Genomic DNA, 14,888 nt, shown 5'->3' on the forward strand with positions numbered 1-14,888 from the left:
AAAGCACACTAGAGGATGGTCCTTTTTGGATCTTGCTCCAGAGAAAGGCAAATACGACCAAAAAGACTAACATTTTTCTGCTGAGGAGCTTCCCTTTATCTCTTTTCCATTGTGACATTGTCTTTCCTTTTGTATGTTAATGTCATCAAAATCAAAAGCATAGCCAAAAGCTCAAGACTTCTAGCACAGAGAGAGAGAGAGAGAGAAAGACAGTGTGTTTGTGTGTGTGGTGATGGGTGGTTCTGAAGCAGAGGTAGAGCAAGGGAAGACAAACATACCAAAGCTACCCTTGTTCAGCCCTCCACAAATGCATTCACCAGAGAGATCAGGAATGGTAACTCCTCCACTTCACACTTCTGCTTCAGTCCCATTTGGATGGGAAGAAGAACCTGGAAAGCCAAGGCCTTGTACTGCTCTTGTGAGCTTCTCCAAGTCCACTCCAAAGTGCTTGGAACTTCCTCCAAGGTTTCTAGTTGATGCCAAGCTCAACAAACTACCCTCACCCACCACATTCCTGTTGGAAGGACCCTGTAACAGTTACCAGTCTCTATCTTTCAGAATGAGTGAGGATTGTCATGGTTATTTTAGTGCCAAGAGAGGACAACTTGGGACTACGATTCTCAGCAAAGGTGTGGGGATCAAGGATAATGGGTGGTTTGGTTCTTGGAGAGAAAAGGCCTTCAAGGTTAAAAGAGAAGTAAGTGGGGGTAGTCATGTTTTTCCATCTTCTGCTGATAAGGATATTGATCATGTTGGTACAATTGGAGGTAGTCACAAGAAGGTGAGGGTAAGAAAGATGAAACCTTCTGGGAGCTTTTCCAACCTATTTTATGTCAAGTCTCGTGTGTGGGTAAGTTTTAACTTTTCACACAATGTCATTGTTGTGTTTTCTTGGGGTTATGATTAGAGATTTTCTCAGTGCTTGAAATTGTACTTCACTATAGGCTAATTAAAACTTGTGTTACAATGTATAGATTGTGTAGCTTTGTTGTAGCAATTTATATCTGGGCTCATGTGGTTTTGAAGGCCAAGCTTCACTGGTTGGGGAGGAGAATAGGATTCTAAGAATAAGGGATTTTACTTAACTAGGATTATTGTTGTTTAGTGCAGGAAGCCATAAATAGAACTTTTTCTTTTTTGGCTCATATTGTTGGATCTAGTTTAGTATATCCAAGATATTTGTGCTATCAGCAATATGCATTTGGAATAATAATGCTGCAAATTTTTCTCAATTCTAGCGCTAGTGATTTTTCTCAATAGGGACAAATATAAAGTAGTTGATTTTTGTCTCATAAAACTGGATTTTTCTTTTATTTATTTTTTTGGTGTGTGTAAGATCTGTTATTTAAGTGAAAATGATCCCCTAATCTTGCACTACTTTTGATTTTGCAGACAACAATCTGGGAGGGCTTGAAGCAGGTTGTTCCATGGAGGACTAAAAAACTGAAGAAACATGGGTGTGGGGGCCCTTGGCTCTAGGACTTTTCCTTGGATACCATGGTCAAGTCAAAATCAATTATCTGCTAATTCAGCCACTGCATATGTACTATTTCCCCCCCTCCTTTTTGTCTTTTTCTTCTATCACATAGGTGGCATTCTGAACCTGTTTCTTCTGTTGCTATACCACTGTCCATTGCTCGAAACTTTTGTTTTATTATCATGGGACAAGATGTACAAGTTTTCAAGCCTTCATTATATGGTGTCTTGATGGATTATGGCAGTGAAACTGTGTTATCTATCCAATTCTCACAGTTGATGCCCATAACCATTGAGGACAGTGCTAATCCTATTTATTTCATTGCCTTTTAAAAAAAGATTAAAAAATTAAAGGTAACATAACCCTTAACAGGAAAGGAAAAATCCAAAACAGACTGATGGTATGGAACAAATATGATAATGCATGAATCAATAATTATTTCCATTACAGTTTTTTTTCCATAGTTTTTAAATTGTCTTATTTATTTGGAAAAATATGATCAACATGTACATGATTTAATGAAAATCTTAAGTTTGCATTTTAGTTTCTCTCACTGTTCCATCATCCTTCAAAGTAAGTAAACGTGTTTTTTTTTTAAAAAAAGCACAGCTAATACATGTAGTTACAAACGACGATCTCATTGACTTCATTTATCTCATTATTTCCTTTACTAATAATTAAGGACCCAAATCAAATAATTTTTTTTTTGGTGAAAAAAAGTTTAAGTGAGGTTAGATACTAGTATCTCACTAGAAGGGGTGTTCGCGATCTGGATTGGTTTTTGGTTTTATGAAAATCCTAAAATTTGTTTCATGATTATTGTGCAAATAACATCCTTTGTATATATTGACTTTGTAATTTTTTGTTTTTTGAAATACAAAAGCATTTTAGTAAACGATAATATAGTTTTTTTGTGGGAAAATAAGATATGAAGCTCCTACACAGATAAAATTTTGTTGATGAGACGTGACTAGACTTTTCCTTTGGTTTAGTTGATGGATTAATGAGTTTTGGGTTTAGAAATTTTTGAGTTATGATTGGAAAAAGATCCAAGTAGGTAGAGGGGAATTAATATATTGGATTGGATTGGATTGATTTTAATCAATCAATCCTAAAACTGATCTAATCCAATTAAAATTTGTGATTTTTTTTGGTTTTCGATTTATTCGGTTATCAGTTTTTCAGTTCGGTTTACCGCAGTTTGAATCAGTTTGTATCGGTTGATGAACACCCCTACTCACTAGGGTTAGGAATAACCCAAAAGAACTATGAACGAAGAAATTTTCTCACCAAGTAACCATCAAGGGCCGTCCACCACAATAAGCTGCTCACCACAACTTCAACAAAAAAAAAGTCCAGGTATTAAATTCATAGTTGCTACCACTTATACAGTCCTTACTAAATATATTTCTAACCAACGTGAGATTTCACTACTCATACTTGGATCCTAGCACCTAGCCATTAATCTTCCTTACGTTTAGTGCACCAATTTGAATAGAATTAGCTGCCTCATCATCTTATCAAATGTTTATGGACAAATTTAGCATCCATTACAGAAGCACAATGCAGAATGCATATTAGTGACTAACAAATCTACACAACTGCATAGACATCTGATAAATAAATTGGCCTTCTTTCTCTATTTTAACTAATTTCCCTCGTTTATTAATCGACATATAAAGCAGGACTTAGCTCTAAATCCAACAAAACTATAAACGAGGTAACATCCAACCAACATTCCATCCTAAGAGTAAGCCAGCCCCAACAAGACTCAATCCTAAAGCAAATGCAACAGCATATGTTGTAATATCAATAAATGGCATGCCTAGCATTTCTTGTTTGGTATTAGCAAATTTTTGCTTTCTCTTCTGAGGTTTCCTACCTTCAAATGACATCCACGGAAAAGCCCCTGGGAAGGGAGTAGAGATTGGCTGATCCTTATTCTTAACCTGAATGTTAAGAGTTTCCAGCTGCAATAGTCGAAACCATTGCTTATAGGCAAAAAGTTGTGATGCTTGTTCAAAAAAGAGTGCAATTATGTACTCTTTCTCAGCATAAGCCTGTTTTGCTACTTCTTCTGCTTCCCTAGCACGTGTTTGAGAATGACACAGTGCTTCCATAAGTTGAGTTTTGTTGGGGTCTCCCTCAAAAACTTGTTCAGTGACACCCTTATGGATGGTGGTATAACTGCAACAAAAATTGCAAGTCCAAGAAAATCTGTTACTTGTTTTATTATATCTATTTTGGAAGTAAAATATAGTCAGTTAAGGTGATAGTGCAACCTAGTGAACCAACATATATTAAGAGGAAAATACCTTGAGGATTTGTCAGAAGCAAAATACAAATGCCCTCCATTGGCTGAAGGCCCCAGATTTCTATGCATCAATCCTGAATCTAAACTTCCCTTTGCCTGAGCAGTCAAATTGGAGGCACTAGATTTGGCTTCCCAGTTCAAAAATGATGCTTTTTTTTTGTCATCACTAATATTAGCACATGATTGTCCTCCAAGATACTTCTTCTTAGGAGGAGGAAGGTCACAATTCTCAATATGGTTGAGAGATTTCTGTGAAACAAAACAAGCTAACTCATCTCTATCTGTTGTTCTCCACCATGGCTGGGCATTCTCACCTTCAATCCAAGAATAATCTGAATCAAAGGAGAAATCATTTGTTTGCTTGTACACTGAGCAGCCAACAGAATTAATCTCCATTGTCTCATGTTTGGTCATCATATCCATATCCATTAGTTCAGGATATGCTTGAGATTTTTTACTATATGCCTCTTGCATTCCTTCCATGGAAAATTTCTTTACAATACCATCCTGGAAGTCATAATGTACATCATCAGATGAAGCATGGTTCTCATCACCAAAGTGGGTAGCATTTCCTTTACATGTTTTATTTTCATCACTAACTTTCAAAATTTCAACCTCATCCTTTAATGCATTTACATGCTCATCTGTTAAACCTTTTTGAAATCCATAGTTTGGTTGCAAATGCAACCACCATCTTGAGTCAGGAGTTAGATTAGAAAATGAAGATTTCTGGCTAAAATGGTTGACATTAATCCAGTATGAAAAGAAATAGAAATAGATAATATTTCTACTAAAATGCAGACGAGAAAGTCTAGTATAAAAAGAAATAGAAACAGATAATAGTTCTACTACAATGCAGACTATAAAGAAAGAAAGAAGGAAAGAAGGAAAGAAGGAAAGAAAGAAAATCCATTATGAAAAGAAATAGAAACATATAATAGTTCTACTACAATATTGCAGACTAGAAGGAAAGAAAGAAAGAAGGAAGAAGATCCAGTATGAGAAGAAAATAGAAACAGTTAAGAGTTCTACTACAATGCAGACTATAAAGAAAGAAAGAAAGAAGGGAAGAAGGGAGGAAAGAAAAAAAGAAAGAAGAAAAATCCAGTATGAAAAGAAATAGAAACAGATAATAGTTCTACTACAATGCAGACTATAAAGAAAGAAAGAAGGAAAGAAGAAAGCAAGGAAGCAAGAAAGAAAATGTAAGTCCAAACTAACACAGGCATTTTAGCAAATGAACATGCTTATAGATTATGAGTGATGATTTTAACTTCGGCCACGCTAGGCTCAGTTGAACGAAAATGGAAATGTAATTGAACATGATAAAGTGTCAGCAAGAACAAATAAATGTTTCAGCTAAATGCTTATGCAGAGTTACCAGAAGCTATCCTCAAGACCTGCTTCAATTGTTAATCATCAAGCAAATGATCCACAAGACTACAAAACACACAAAATGTATGTATAGGACCATTTCAAAAGACAATGTAAACATCAACTACAAAGAAAAATAAAAATAAAAAAGGTTCTCAATTTTCACAAAAATCGGGAACAGTTTTGGATTTTCTTCACACATTCACCAGATCATACAAGAAAGTTCAAAGGTGGCAGGGAGCACATAACAAGAAATTGCAAAATCTCTTGAAGGGTAATAATGTATTGTACTATCTTGAGACATGGAGTCGGAGATTTACTAAAACAGATGAGAATGTTCAAAACCACAACCACAACCACAACCACCCATGTTCATTACAAGCAAAAAAAAACACAATATATCAGCACCCAGATGAAAACATAGAGAAGAGAACACAAGAAGGCATCAAAATTTTGACCACCCAGAACATCACAATTACTCAAAGAAGGTGCACTCATAACATTAACATACATGTAAGCTGTAAATTAAACACCCACCATAAAAACTCAAGCATTCAAGTGAAAAATGCAAAAGAAGAAACCTTTGCATACAAAAAAAGTTTAAGTCCAAAATAGAGGTTATTAAGAGAAGAATAGGTAGAAGGAGCCAAACGGTTATAGATAGAAAAAAGAAAAGAATAAGAGAGACCGCAAACGGTTTCCACAAACAAGACGGTTAAAGGGACAACTGAAGTGAAATCTGGGAGAGATCATCATATCATAACATACTGTGTTATCGAAAAACAAAAATCTCAGTCATGACACGTGGTACGTGTCCCAGATTTGGACGGCTTGATTAAAAGATAAGAACACTATTTAGTATTTTCCTTACACTAGGTTAATATTAAAAAAAATATGATACGGTCATATGCAAATATCATAATCATATAAATTTAAATTAACGGTTATAATTTTATAACTATTTATTTTAATATATTTTTTTCTATTTTTTTATTACTATTAATTCATCTTTATATGATTTTAAATCTCCACCGTGTTAATTTATTTTAACATGAGAAGATTCATATCCACATTAATACATAGAATTATACCAGAGTTTTAACTATTTTTTAAGTCCTAACTTGAGATTAATCCATAATCAATTCAAATAATTGAAGTTTGTGAGATACCAAAATGATTTGACTCGAAAAAATAATTAAGGTATACTAAAAACCATAGTAGTCCCGTGTCACATGAAATAAAATTCAATAACATTTATGAAATGAATTGAAACGATGTTATTTTGAAGTTAGAGAAAAAATTTATTAAACTAAATCATAAACTAAAATTATAAAATAATTTATCGCTTTAACTCAAAATAATGTCATTTTAAAAATTATAAAAAATAATTTTATTTCCTACCAGAGAAAAAAAATACTTAACCTTATATAATATTGATTTAAAAGCCATCTATATCAACAAGCTATATGGTGTGAGTTGCATTTCGATCACAGCCTTTAAGCTGGTGGTGGGTCAACTCAAACATTCTGATTGCCCAAAGTTCATAATTAAACATTGTGCTTGCCCATAGTTTTGTTATGGTTGTGTTTGATAATCACAAATTACAGTGGGTTGATAGGAAATAGTGAGCATTTGTGATCCACGTTTCACTTTTTGGTTGCTGAGAAGAAGAGGAAAAGATGAATATTCAAGGTTGGTAGGTGAATCTAACAGCAACCTATTTACTTAAAGCAAATTATAATTTAAAGGAAGTTGTTCTTTTAGGCCTTGGTGGTACAATCTATTAGGATTTTTTTTTAGGATTATATTTATCTCATTTTATATGAGATAAATAATTTTTTTACACACACAAAAGAGGGGTGGGTCCCACCACTCTTTTTCTCTCTCTTCTCTTACCCGTGAGTCCTACTTGTAATTTTGTTTCTACAACATGAGGTGACTACTTTTCTACAACATAAGAAAAATATTTCTCTTTTTTTATCAAGTGTTGTTAAAGAATAACAAAAATAATATTAAGTAAAAAGTATTAACTAAAAAGTAAGACAAAAAGTAATAAATAAAATATTTATTTAATATTTTATTTAAGACAAAAAGTAATAAATATTTAATATTTTTTTTTTTAAATTCTTAACAAGTGCTTCTTAATGGAACAGTGACCATTGTGCCACTGTTCCAACTCTTATTTACCTAAATGCCACGCTTCTGAACTTATTTCCCAAACTGCCATGCAAGTAAGTTCGCTGGGAGTAGTAGCGAACTAGGCATGATGATGTGTCAACAAGCTGCTGGTGCCCAAGTTCGCTTCTGACACAGGCGAACTTGGGTGCAATAAATGCTGACACGTATGGTGAGTTCGCTGATATGCCAGGCGAACTTGATTTGCCACGTGTCTGACCCCTACATAGTCCGTTGGGGCCCAGGCGAACTAGGTGACAAGTGGCCGCCACTGCAGTAGTTCACTGGACGCTGTAGCGAACTTAACGCCACGTGGCAGTTCCTTAGTAGTTCGCTGCCTTGGTAAGCGAACTACCTGCTGACAGTTACAGGTCGCTGTCCCAGGCAGTGAACTTAGTTCTATTTAAACGCCCCTCTTCCTTTCCCAAAGTCATTCTCGTCCATTTTCTTAAAAGTTTCCATTTCTGTTTGTGAATGTTTTTCTATTTCAGTACATAATGAGTGAGAATAACAACGATATAATATGCCTTCTATATTACAATGGGAGAAGATATTTTGGACCGAACGGTCAAGTGTTTGAAGGAGATACGAAGATATTCCGCATGAGTCCGCGTTGCAAATATACTGAGCTCAAGAAAATAATATACAAGAAGTTGAGATTACAACGAGGTCAATCCCTGTCTCGACTGATTGCTAGATGTGCTTCTGGTAACCCCGTGCAATGGGTTGCTGTGGAGGTGGTTGAGGATGAAGATGTGTCACTAGTAGTTGATGCATTTCGACAGCATGGAGAGTCCTCATACATCGAGTTATATGCGGAACTAAACACCGGTGGAGAGGCAAGCACTCAAAGTTTCATGCCCACCAGTGACTCCATAGACATTATTAGGGAGCCGGAAGTAAATCCCGAAGATATGAATGTGTCACCCCCACCACCATCACCCCTAATAACACAACCTTTAGATGTGATTCCTGCCAATGACATGTATGATCCGTCGTGGCGTACTGATAGTTCCGAGGAGGAGGTTGATGAAGGTCTAGTCCCTGACAGTGACTCGTCGGATACAGACGTTGATGGTGATTTCGAGTTGGAAACGTCCACTGCTTTGGTTGAACCGATTCCATCACCGGGTATTGTTGGTGCGCATGACCCACCACCTGCTGCATGTTAGGTAGTTTACCGTTTGAGTTTTTAGGTAGTTTACTGTTTGAGTTTTATTATATTTATGTGCTTAACGACATTTGAAACGTGTGTTAAACAGGAGAGGATAATGTTCCATTTTGGTCGCAAATACCACATTACACGAACATTAACTGGGCACACCCCGATCAAGAGTGTGATGACATGCAAAGGGCACAAGTACCAAATTGGCAAATGGGTCAAGAGCTTTATAAGGACCAACAATTTGAAAGCAAGCAGGATGTACAAATGGCCATCAAACAATATTGTATGGCAAATAATCGTACAACTGTCGTGCTAAAAAGTGATACGAAAAGGCTGATCATGATTTGTCAAAATCACAATGATGGTTGTCCGTGGAGGATGCAGGCATATATGAAAAAAGGCGGTCATGAATGGATAATAGGCGTATGGAACAACATCCATACATGTGTTAGTCAAACACTTTCACAAGATCACAAACAACTTAACTCTAGTTTCATTTGTTCATTGATCATCGGTAAGTCAACCATCTGCTGTATGTTTAAATAAATATCGTATTTGTAATGCTAATACGTTATTGTTTGTCAAACCGCAGAAATGATACGTGAAGAGTCTAGCGTTAAAATTGGCTTAATTCAGGAGAGGATTGCATCAAATCTAGGATTTCATATATCATACAGAAAGGCCTGGAAAGCAAAGCAGAAGGCAATTGTGAAGGTCTTTGGGGATTGAGATGAGTCGTACGTGTTTCTGTCGAGATGATTGGATTATATGTTATTGTTTTCTCCAGGGTCTGCTTATAAACTGGATGTGAATGAACATAGGATTGATGGTCGGCTCGATGGATCGCACAAGGTGTTCAGAAGGGTTTTTTGGACATTCAAACAGTGTTATGATGCCTTTAATTATTGCAAGCCTATACTCCAAATCGATGGGACACATTTGTATGGAAAATACCGCGGAACGCTAATGATTGCTACAGCTGTTGACGGTAACAATTATGTCCTGCCTGTTGCGTTTGCTATTGTTAGTTGTGAGAATATTGACAATTGGTCCTGGTTTTTTGCCATGTTACGGATCCATGTGACTCAGAAAGATGGAATATGTCTTATTTCTGATCGACATGTAGGTATATTGGCGGCCGTCAATAATGTTGACTTAGGGTGGCAACCACCCAAAGGGTACCATGTTTTTTGCCTAAGACATCTGGCAAGCAATTTCAATCATAAGTTCAAAAATATCATGTTGAAGAAGCAGTTAAATAAGTTAGGTATGGTTGTTACTCGAAATTTGCTGTTAGTTGCAATCATCGTACGACGCTGATAACGTTATTGATTAACAATTATGTGTTGTCATGTACAGGTTACACTACATCGCGATTGGATTTTGACGCTGGTTTGGAAAAATTTAAAGAATCAAGCCCACAAATTGCAGCATGGATTGATCGAATTCCGAAGGAAAAATAGAGTATATCGTACGATGCTGAAGGAAGGCGATTTGGCCACATGACTACAAACTTGTCAGAGTATGTTAACAAGGTTCTTAAAGGTGCCAGAAACTTACCAATCATGTCTTTGGTGCGCATCACGTACGCTAGGCTAAATGAATATTTTTTGGCCCACGGGCAGGAGGCTCGGGAAGAGATGGAAAAAGGTAATCGCTTCGCCAAAGTGTTCTGGGTTTCATACGTTAAAAACCAACAAAATGTTGCAACACACTTTGTTACGTCGTATGACAGACAGAAAACACGATTTGAAGTTCAAGAGTCTTACAATCAAAGAACTCATATAAGCGGAAGGAAACAGTGGGTTTCATTAGATGAAGAGACTACACAAGCACAGGCCTATCAGCCATAGCGGGAGACTAGTTTTTTTAAATTCCGAAGCGAAACCTAGCGTCTCCTGATAACACTCTATCACCTTAATCCATTCTTTTGTTGAGGGTCTGGCACTTATTACAGGCCATGATGTAGTGGCAATCCCTCGTGGCGTGCACGTTGGCTAACGCGGAGGACGAGGCGGCTCCACTGTTTGCACCACTGCCGGCGGAGGTGCAGGCTCTCCAGGCTCTGCGAGTCTGCCAAACTCGTCGAATGTAGACATCATCTGAAGGGCCTCGTCGTATATCTGGCGGTATGTGAATGCTCCTTGCGCCTCGTCCGATGCCATATGCAGAACAGTCTTCATGCGATCAGTCTGTGTAACGAATATAATGTTAAAAGTATGATGTCATTAAGTCAACAAAATACTTCTCATAATAGTCATGATCAGTCTGAAATTAACATACAACATGGGAATGAATGGCCGATCTCTGCATCATCCATCTGCGCGTATGCTGAAAATACCACTGCATGTACGTGCTGTTGATAGACAGATGACCATTTCCCTGCACGGGCTGTAGACCCTACACAACAAGGGCATCCCTGGAATGCCACTGCGCTATATAAAGTCCATGTCTGTCCCTCCAGTCTACATCACCCTTACCAGTCAGGGTGATAGTCAACAGCTCTGAACTCATGAATGGATCGCTCGGTATCGGCTGCCTAAAATGAAATTTCCTCAGCACTCTATCGGGCTGCTGGTAGACAACGATCTGGTAGTGTATGAGTGGGCATACAGCTAACCATCTGCGTGACTCCTCGGACGACGGAAGATGTGCAAAGAATTTGTGGTATGGCCTCCACCGGATCCTGCGGATAGGCATAACATCAATGTGACGTCGATATCGTCTGATGTGGGAGTACCGATGTTGTAGCGACAAATAGCTATTAAACCTGCAAAACAATAACAAAATAAAAATTACTAATTAACGTAACAGACAGTAAATTTGAAGAAAACAAAAAAGTTCAAAAGGCAGATACCTTGCTCCGAAAATAGCTTGTAGGTCTGTGATCAGAGGGAGTCCTGGTGAGATAGTAGGGAAACACGTCCATGCCCACAACTGTAGTAACAGAGCACAGCCCCCAATATCCGATCGTCCTGGGTCAGTAACCTTGCACAACTCCCTGTACAAAGTAGCCAGGACAGCGGAACCCCAAGAATACGTCCCCGTCCTGTGAAAATCATCCAAAAATAGGAGATACCGTGCATGCACGAATCTAGATGCAGTCTCAACGAACAAGCAACCACCGATAATGCGCAAAATCAATGCACGTGTGTATCTCATACGGTCAGCTTCATTGCCAGACCATTCATGCCAATGTAGATACCGTTCCCTCAGAAATGTTAGCGAAATTTGGTTCTTATATAAGTCGCGCTGCCGACCCGGCTTAATGCCCAATAAATCTCTCATCAGCTGGAGAAGGGATGAACTCCAACGCGGCCAGATACAACCTCTCCATCTGTAGGAAATCCAAGCAGATGGTGGACATCCTCCAAAGTAATGGTAACCTCACCCATCGACATATGGAATGTGCGCGTCTGAGGACGTCATCTCTCCACAAGGGCCGAAATGAGTGAGTGATCAATCTGACAATAAAAAATTATATTACATTTTATCACAATTTATTAACAATACAACATCTAATTCTTTTTTTTTATCTACTCTACGTATCACTAACCTCATGGTTGCGCAGACGCGCAACGTGATAAAATCCAGCCTGCTGCAGGTAAGGATGGATATCCTCAGGTATATCCAAATGATCCCATGACGCATCGTCTCTGATGTTGAGGACACTATTATCTGCATTTGCGTTATCAGATCTGTTCCATACAAGTGTCGAAATGTGTTTATCCTGCAACGTCAGGAGAGACGGCACCGATGGACCAGGGTCAATAAATGTCTGGTGCGGCTCCTGTTGCTCCATGAATCTATTTACAAATAATAAATACAAAAATTAGGTATGAAATAAATAAACATTCAAGTTTAATTAATTATTCTATACTCTACAATTAATTAAATATTACATACAAGAAAAAAACAAAATAATGTTAATTCATTATTAGTAACAACTATTGAATAATAAAAATACAACAATTGAATTATAAAATACGATAATATATAATGTTATACAAAACTTAAATAATATATAAAAATTAAAAACTAATTAGTAAGAAATAAATAAATCAATATTGTTATTTAATATAATATATTACATTTAAATTATATTAAATTTAAAAATTAAATAATTGCATACAAAGATATATAATATATTATACACAAATTATATAAATTCTAAAAATAAATACTAATTACTAATAAATAAATAAATACAAACATTGTGGTAAAAGAACTTTGTCACATTTATTTGTCAATCCTATAACTAAATAATTTTATTTAATTCAAATATTTTAATTATTGTATAATCAAGATTTTATTAAATATAAAATCTAACAAAATTAAAATTATTATTTTCTAACCTAGATTCCAAGCCTATAAATAATATCAAACCATTATTATTATTAAATAATACATTAATAAAAAGTACTACACCTAATAACATTAACATACATATTATATAAGCCAATGTTTAACATTTTCTAACCTATTTTTCAATCCTACAAAAAAATAATTTTATTTAATTCAATAATATTTTTTATTGCATAATTAACAAATTATTAAATACATAATTTAACAACATCAAAATATAAAAATCTAACCTAAATCCTATTAATAAATAATGCATATAAAATAATTTATTAAATAGATTAATTAAACAATAAAATATTTAACTACTGACATTAACATGCAATTACTAAACTACTAATATTAGACTAATTCAAATAATAAAATAAATAATATGTCATCTAACTTAATGTGTCATAAGATTAATCCTAAGAATTATCTTACCCTAAATTCTATAAATAAATAATACATATAAAACAATTTATTAAATACATTAATTAAACTATAAAATATTTAACTACTAATATTAAAAGGTAATTACTAAACTACTAATATTAAACTAATTAAAATAAATAAAACAATTAATATGTCATCTAACCTAATGTTTCATGTTACATATAATATAATTAACAACAATTAAATAACAATAAAAAACTTAATAAAAATTAATACTAACCTAAAATGAAGACAAAGAATGAAAATGAGAGAGAAAGAAAATTAAGAGAGGAAGAAAGTGAGAGAAGAAAGAGAGAGAGAGAGGGGGGTTTTGCTGGGGATGAGAGGAGAAATGGGGGGAGGGGGAGGGGGTGGGTTTATATAGTGGTGGGAAAAGTAGCCGTTACACCAAGTTCGCTTCCCCCCACAGCGAACTTGGTGCATGTCAGCCACCTGGCATGTAGCCGTTGCACACAGGTCGCCCACGTTGGCAGCGACCTCTGCTGCATGCAAGCCACGTCGCCTGACAGATGAGGCATTAATTGCAACAAAGGTCGCTTGGGGCAGTAGCGAACTACCCATCCACCAGAAACGTGACACATCATCAGTCAGAGTTCGCTACTGCTCTGGGCGAACTTGCCCTTGTGGCAGTTTGGTAAAATTGTTTTCTGGCGTGGCATTTGGGTAAATAAGTCTTGGAACAGTGGCACAATGGTCACTGTTCCCTTTTTAATGAACTTTATTCATTAAACAAAATTTGACTAGAAGGAATTATGCTGCAATGTAGTTTGCTTCGGGAAAGCGCAGATGACTATTTGATATGTATACCCTAATTTCGAGGGATTATTATATAATTAATATTTTGCGACAGTCATTGATTTATGAGAAAAATATGTGTCATTTTAAAGGATGTAAAGTTGTGTCATTTTAAGATAGAGAAAGATATAGATAAAAGAGGAGAGAGTTGATAAAAAAATAAAGGTGTGGGTCCCACCTCTTTGTGAGAGTGAAAGGATATAAGTTATGTCATTTAAAAGGATAAACACTTTTCCCTTAAACTATATAGATGACAATAATATATGCGGTGGGATATTTTGATATTGGTGTTAAACTTTAAAAATTGACATCAAATCTTACCGTTGATTTCTACCGATCAAATGTTATCATTTATTAGAAATTAATAAATAATAATCGTTGATTGACGAAAATAAACTGTTAGAATTTGATATCAAATTTCAAAGTTTGATACAATATCTAATGATCCTATCACATAATATATATATACACATGTGTGTGTGTTGTTAAGTTTAGCTTTATTTGTAGGTTAATATTTAATAAATTCATTTCAATCACTAATTTTATCAGGGCAATTTATATAAACTTAAGGGGGCATTTGGTAGAAGATAAATTTTTATTTATCCGAGAAATAATTATTATTGGAATGTAAGGGGAAATATATTTTTACCGGAATGTTAGTAAAATGTGTTTGGTATGACCAAATTTTCTTAGGAATTTTATGATTAAATTTACTAGTATGTGTTTGGTTGATTGTTAAATATTAGTGGGAAAGTGAGGTTACTTTACGAAAATAACCCCACTATATCACT

At 35.6% G+C, this 14,888-nt stretch overlaps 2 protein-coding genes across 2 annotated transcripts; one reads left to right on the plus strand and one right to left on the minus strand.

Annotated features, from left to right (window-relative positions):
* Positions 1–232: 232 nt before the first annotated feature.
* On the plus strand, positions 233–1,809 carry LOC133313085 (uncharacterized protein At4g00950). Its single transcript, XM_061514407.1, has 3 exons — positions 233–850; positions 1,393–1,457; positions 1,590–1,809. Exons 1-3 carry the CDS (start codon positions 233–235, stop codon positions 1,807–1,809), a joined length of 903 nt encoding a protein of 300 aa, XP_061370391.1.
* A 1,377-nt stretch (positions 1,810–3,186) lies between these two features.
* LOC133313060 (uncharacterized) lies at positions 3,187–4,538 on the minus strand. Its single transcript, XM_061514367.1, has 3 exons — positions 4,388–4,538; positions 3,793–4,258; positions 3,187–3,664 (listed from the first exon to the last, which is right to left on the minus strand). The coding sequence occupies exons 2-3, from the start codon at positions 4,218–4,220 to the stop codon at positions 3,187–3,189; spliced, it is 906 nt and encodes a 301-aa protein (XP_061370351.1). The 5' UTR covers positions 4,221–4,258; positions 4,388–4,538.
* Positions 4,539–14,888: the final 10,350 nt, after the last annotated feature.

Source organism: Gastrolobium bilobum, unplaced genomic scaffold (assembly GCF_033153095.1).
Source record: "Gastrolobium bilobum isolate Gb01-03AN ecotype WA unplaced genomic scaffold, APGP_CSIRO_Gbil_v1 utg5634, whole genome shotgun sequence".
NCBI lineage: Eukaryota > Viridiplantae > Streptophyta > Magnoliopsida > Fabales > Fabaceae > Gastrolobium > Gastrolobium bilobum.